Consider the following 6,681-nt stretch of genomic DNA (forward strand, 5'->3'; position numbering starts at 1 on the left):
AAGAGCTGTGCCAAGGTGCTCAGCGAGGGTGACCAGAGACACAGAAAGGAGAGGGAGAAGCCTGGGCCCTGGGTCACAGGCCTATGATCCCAGCTACACAGAAAGCTGAGGCAAGAAGACCACAAGTTCAAGGCCAGTGTGGAGGGGTGTAGCTTCCCTGTAGAGCCCAGGCCTAGAATCTACCAGCGAGGATCTGGGGGTCAACAGCAGGAGGTAGGAAAGACAAAACAATCTGCTCCCCTCCCACTACATCCCTGACTGTGATGGTCTAGCGGAGGTCCATTTGGGGGCTCGGCTCTCACCAGGGCAGTGGCACCCACAAGGGACTCCTTGGCCAGTGCATGGCGAAGGGCAGCAAAGAGACCTGGAGTGTTTCGTCTCAGGTAGAGGACCTCACCCACGCCTCCTGTAAAGTCCACGAAAGCCTCATTCATGTGACCTCCTCGCATCACCTCGTAGGAGCCATGGAGCCTGTTGGAGCAGGTGGAGGTAGGTCGTGGGTGGGGGACTCTATCAAGGTGATTGTATAATATGTGTGTGTGTGTGTGTGTGTGTAATATATGTGTGCGTATTGGTTTATGTATTAGTTAATGTTTATATATGCTTTGCCTGCATGTATGGCTGTGCACCACATGTGTGCAGTGCCCAGAGGTATTAGGTCCCTGGTACTGAAGTTAGAGACAGTTGTGACTGGGAATCAAACCTGCAAGAGCAGCTACTGCCCTCAACACTGAACCATCCCTCCAACCCCCTCCAGTACCCCTCTTGTTTTTGAGACAGGATCTCATTACGCAGCCTTGGCTGGCCATGAACTCACTCTGTAGACCGGGCTTACCTCACACTCACAGAGAACCGCCTGCCTCTGCTGTCAGAGTGCTAGAAATAAAGGTGTTTGTTCTCTACCACGCTCAGCTTAGTTTTTGTTAGTCACAGTGTTGCTGCACAGTCCAGTCTGACCTTGAACTTGTAATCCTCCTGCCTCAGTGTACTCAGTACTGTGATTACCGGTGTAGGCTACCAAGCCTGGCTCAACCGCTGAAATATTCAGAGATGAAGCTGGGAGCTCTAACAGGGTTAGGCCTCTGACCTCTAGAATCAGTGGGACAGGAGGCCATGGGCCCAGCTGTGCCAGAATTGTCATCCTTTCACGAATGAACCTTCGAGGCTCTGGAAGGCTGTGAAGGCAAGGCCTATGGGGACTTGTCAGGGCTTCCACGGCCTGAGATGAAGAGGATGTGCTGTGGATGTCTCAGGGATCACGAGAGATGGAGCAGGATTCAAGGCCCTTCAGGGAATAGGATTTACCAAATCCAGAGCCTGATAGATACATGGGATTTCAGGATCCTTAGGAAATATGGGTATCAGTGGACTTCTAAGAGTGTTTGTGGGAGGGCTGGAGAGATGGCTCAGCCTGTAAGAGCATTGCCTGCTCTTCCAAAGGTCCTGAGTTCAATTCCCAGCAACCACATGGTGGCTCACAAACATCTGTAATGAGATTTGGTGCCCTCTTCTGGCCTGCAGGAATACAGGCAGGCAAAACACTATACATAATAAATAAATTTAAAAAAAAAAGAATGTGGGAAATGTCAAAAGGGGAGACCTTTAAGATTTGAAGATTCACAGGTTGAGAGTATGTGTCAGTGGTAGAGCCCCTGCCCAGAATCCCCCAGTGAGGGGCTGGGGTGTGGCTCAGTGGTAGAGCCCCTGCCTAGAATCCCCCAGTGAGGGGCTGGGGTGTGGCTCAGTGGTAGAGCCCCTGCCTAGAATCCCCCAGTGAGGAGCTGGGTGCGTGGCTTAGCATGAACAAGGTCACGGGTTCCATCTTCTGCACATACACACCCTTCCTAAATTAGCCAGGAGTTGTGCATGCCTGTAACCCATGTCCACAAGAGTCCAACAAAGAAAAGTTATGAGTTTGAGGCCAGTATGGGCTCCCTAATGACTATAAGTAAATAAATAAAGGAGTTTCCACAGCATGGGGATATAGTTCAGTTGGTACAGTGTGTGCCTGCCCAGCATGTATGACACCCGAGTCCAAGCCGCAGCACTATGTAAACCTGTAACCCCTGCACTCCTGAGGGAGAGGCAAGGACGTCAGGTCCAGGGTCTCCTTGACTACATAGCTGGTACCCAGGCAGACGAGGCTGCGTGAGGTCCTTTCTCAATAAAATAGCAAATAATGAAAGTTCTAGGAGAGTGTTGTGATGCTAGCACCCTGGCTGCTAGGACTTGATTTGGTGTCCTCAGTTGCATGTCTGGAGGACCCCAGATGTTGGTACTCCACATAGCTTGGGGCCTGTTCCTGGGACTTGGGGCGAGAGCTGGAAGGGATTGGCATTCTTACTTGGCATAGGCCTTTTCCAACAGAGGAGCCCAGAATTCATTCCTCTGTTCCGAGCGCACGAACATCAGCTTCCCCTCACGCACAGGCAGCCTGTCGTCAACCACCACATCCACCCAGCGGCCAAACTGCCAGAGCTAGGGGAAAGAAAGGGCAGGAGTGGGCTCAGCTTCCAGGCTGCCTGAGTCCAGCCTTCCTTTCTGTCTACCACTTCCCAAATACCAGAATCCCAGCACCCAGGGGAGAACTGTGAAACCAAGGTCATCTTCCATCACAGGGGAAACTGAGGCATGGAGCGAGGAACTGAGCTCTACCTGAAAATGGAAGACCCCTGCATATCCATCTTGGAAACTTTGTCCAGGAGGAACCACACGGTACAGGAGTCTGGGGTACAGTGTCAGGGAGGCGGCAGCCGCAAGAAGCCAGCAGTTTCCTGGGAGGGGATAGGCTTGGATTAGATGAGGAGGGACCAAGGGACCAGCAAATTCAAGAAGACAGGGAAAGATGGGGGGGAGAAGACGGAGGTGTGGAGCTGTCCAGACCCTGGGTCTGAGGGCTCACCCAGGCTTCCCTGACATACATCTGTCCTGCTCATGTCTTCACAGATGAAGTGGGGTTCAGCACAAAACTCCTGGAAGACGAAGATTCCGGTGAAACCAGGAAAGGGAAGACTGGAGCAACCGAGAAGCCAGAGGCCCAGGTCCCTGACACCTAGGTAATGAGGGCCTCTAGCTCTCGGAAGGCCTGTGGGTAGGAGCGTGGCTTTCCTGAACTCTCCCCGCCCCCAACCTCATGGCTGAGCCTGTTGTTATCCATCTAGCCCCACTTCCTCAGAACCAGGGTCCAGACCCAGCCTCTTCCCTCAGACCCAGAAACCTAGGCCCCAGCCTTCCTCCCTCAGACCCAGGAACCCAGGCCCAGCCTCTTCCCTCAGACTCAGGGATCTAAGCCTACCCCTCCTCCCTCAGACTCAGGGATCTAAGCCTACCTCCTCTCTCAGACTCAGGGATCTAAGCCTACCCCTCCTCTCTCAGACCCAGGTCCCAGCCCCAGCCCTCCTCCCTCAGACCCAGGAGTCCAGGCTCAGTCCTCCTCCCTCAGACCCAGGAATGCAGGCCTAATCCTCCTCCCTCCTACTCGGATCAAGAACCCAGGCCGCACCCCTCCTCCCGCAGACCCAGGCCCCAGCTCGGCCCCACTTTACATAGGGCCTCTTCCATTCCACCCCTTTGGCCTTCTCTGAGTCGGGTCCCAGCTTGTCATAGCCAAGGGCATCAGGACCAGCAGAAAAGTAAGGGTCACGAAACAGGATCCCGGATTCCAGGCAGGCTGTCCGGATGGCTTCGTAGTTCTGGCCCTTAAAGAGCTGCGGGCCCCTGGCTCCAGCCTCGGCCCCGTCCTCCACCAGCTGGATGGTGACCTTCCTGTCGCCACTCTCCATCCGGATACTCTGGACTCACAGATGGACCCAAGCCCTTTAACCTCCTGAGTCATGAGGCGGGGCTTCTGTTCCATTTGTACCCCGTTGGGGGTCTTTAGGCAGCCAGGAGCATTCTGCCTTGTTAATATTAATTGGTGGTTTGGGGTGCGATGGAGCAGGGACGCCTCTTCAGTGGTTTCCTCCCTGGGGCGTGGAGCCTTCAGTTGTGGCCAGCTGAGAGCTTAATGACCGGCAGCGCCACGAAAGGTAGGCAGACCTAGAAGGACCAGCCGCCACCACGAGAGTGCCGGGAAGGAGGTCAATGTGGGGGTGGATTTCTGCCTGCTTGTTCCTGTTGCCACATCTCAGCACCACCCTGGCCTTCCTGTTTCCCTGTCTGTCTTTTGGGGAGCAGTGCCTGGTAGGCAGGTGCTCTCTCCTGGAACCACATCCCCAGTCCTCCGTTTACTTCTTATTTTCATACACGGTCTCACTGAGTGTCTGAGGCTAGCCGCTCTCAAGTCTCCTGCCTCAGGCTTCGAGTGATAGATCTGTTCGTGTGTGTTGGGCGTCTGTTTTGTTGTTTTAGACCGAGTCTTATGTAGCCTGCTGGGCTGGGAATCAAACCCAGGGCCTTGTGTGTACGCTGCCATTTGAGCCAGTTCACAGGGAGACAATCTTTGTTTGGATTTTTTGTTTTGTGTCAGGTTCCCCCCCCCCCACATACACACATAGAGATGTCAAGTGACAACACATGCTAGCCCCTTAATGGCTTTCATTTGCTTCTCTCTGCATCTGTGTCTTTGCTTGGTTTTTTATTGGGGGGGGGGGTGTATTTCGGTTGTTTTCCTTTTTTTTTTTTTTTTTTTAGATCAGGCTGGTTTTGAACCCGCAGGGATCTGCCTGCCAGGAATCAAAGGCATGTGTACCACCCCTAGCTTGCTTCTGCCTCCGATTTTGCCTTTCATCTCTGGTCTTGTCTGTCAACTCCACTTTTTGACACTGCAGCCCACACGCAGCATCCATCACTCACTGAGGATGCAGGATTCCTCCAGGCCTCTCTGCTGGCTCTCAGGCAGGTAGACCGTGGTCAGCTAGGTCACCCAGGCAGGACTGACTACAGAAATCCTGCCCTGTGCTCACCCATGCCCAAGCTGTGGGGCCCCTTCCCCAGCTGAGCAGGGGCTGAGCAACAGATGTAGGCAGATCCCTGGCAAGGTAGAACCCCCCCTCCCCGCTTCAGGAGCCTGGTCACCTTGGTGACACTGAGATGTCACTCATACTTTCAGCAGCCTTCCATCCAACCCCTTCCCTCCCAGCACCATGGCCAACAACAGGGGTTGTGTGAGGCAGAAGGATCGGAAGTTCAAGCCTCAGCTACATAGCAAATTCCAGACTAGCCTGGACTACAAGGGACCCTGCAACAAAACAACGAAGAAAGAAAACCCCACAAATTTTTCTTCCTGTGGAGTTGCCAGGGTCACACAGACCCCCACATGACAGGTATCTGATTCAAACCTCAGTCACTGACTTTGTCTGAAGCCAAGTGTATATGTGCTCTTCACACCTGTGATTCCAGCGCTCGGGAGGAAGAGACCAGAGGAGCCCGAGTTCCAGACCAGCCTAGGCTGAACGGTGGGGCAAAGGACTGTATGCTTTGGGCTGACCCACATAAGCGTCAGGTGCCTCCGTTTCTTCAAATAGTAGTGGGTGTCTCTAACTTGCCTTTCTCCCTCTCTTCCTGCCTCTTATTTCTATTTTTGCCAGGGCTGGCGATGAACGTGTTAGTCAAGCCTCTACCACTTCTCTACCTCCCGAACCCACAAGCCTGTCGTTGTTAGATCCCAGCTTAGCGTGTTTAGGAAGGAACCAATGGCTTATTCTCTAGCCGGTGGCTCTCTTAAAGGCTGGTTCCGCCCTTAGACTCAAACCCGCCAATTACAGTGCTGCAGTCTCTGGCCACGCCCAACCACGCCTCCAAGGCCCTTCTGAGGGAATCTTTGCTAGCCTCTCTCCGTGGTGTTGCTAAATTAGTTAACACAAACGTAAAGCGCTAAGACTACCTCGGAGAATGAGAGTAACACGCAAGCACAGCCAAGCGATGGGTCTCCCTGATGCTCGCGCCCCGCCCCGCGCACTGGGATTGAAGATGTGCACCGCACATCCAGCTGTAGTGAGGACGTTCATTGGAACGGATTATCCATCAGTGGAGCTGCATCGGCCACCTCCTGCTCTTAGCAGCTGCCAGTACCCACCAGACAGAACTGATGCGTGCATAAGACAAATTTCTCTGAATTCAGGGCATTAAGCCTGTCCTTAAAGGCTGCGATGTAGTTCCGTTGGTAAAATTCCCGCCCAGCATGTAAGAAGCCCTGGGTCTCAACCCGACACTGAATAAACTGGGTTCAGGGTGCACAGCTGTAGTTCCAGCACCCGGGAGGCGAAGGAAGGAGGATCAGCAAGGTCATTCCTGGTAACAGATGGAGTTGACCTCACGGGTTTGGAAATGAAGCCCGAATGGTGAGCAGAGCTGGGATGAAGCGGCTCCGGGTGACACAGGCAGGCACAAGCACAGCCACACAACCTGTTCTGTGAGTCGATGAGGTTGCAGATTTGTGCTCTGAATGTACCTTTCATACAAGGTTCATTTGAGGTCAACTTGACCGTGTCCTTGGAAAACCCTATTGTGACAACCCTAGAGGTGGCTTCAGGGACTACTGAAGGCAGGATCAAGACAACGCACACCATCCCCCAAGATGGACCAGATCCCTACACTCTACTCAAAGTAGGGCAGAAGAATCTAAAATATTTTTGCTTTTTAAAATTTCTTCATTTTTTTAATTTTATGACCATTGATGTTTGCCATGGGTGTTGGGTACCCTGGAACCAGAGTCAAAAACAGTTGTGAGCCGCCATGTGG

General features: G+C 53.2%; 1 protein-coding gene across 1 annotated transcript in view; it reads right to left on the reverse strand.

Moving 5' to 3' along the window:
* Positions 1-3,782, reverse strand: part of Capn12 (calpain 12) — a 13,423-nt gene extending 9,641 nt beyond the window's left edge. Inside the window, exons 1-6 of the mRNA XM_005371304.2 lie at positions 3,546-3,782; positions 2,903-2,972; positions 2,656-2,774; positions 2,345-2,478; positions 260-471; positions 184-193 (exon numbers count right to left, since the gene is read on the reverse strand). Of these exons, the coding sequence (XP_005371361.1) occupies positions 184-193; positions 260-471; positions 2,345-2,478; positions 2,656-2,774; positions 2,903-2,972; positions 3,546-3,782 (782 nt within the window). The remainder of the gene's footprint in view (positions 1-183; positions 194-259; positions 472-2,344; positions 2,479-2,655; positions 2,775-2,902; positions 2,973-3,545) is intronic.
* Positions 3,783-6,681: the final 2,899 nt, after the last annotated feature.

This window comes from Microtus ochrogaster, unplaced genomic scaffold (genome assembly GCF_000317375.1).
Source record: "Microtus ochrogaster isolate Prairie Vole_2 unplaced genomic scaffold, MicOch1.0 UNK103, whole genome shotgun sequence".
Classification (NCBI taxonomy): domain Eukaryota; kingdom Metazoa; phylum Chordata; class Mammalia; order Rodentia; family Cricetidae; genus Microtus; species Microtus ochrogaster.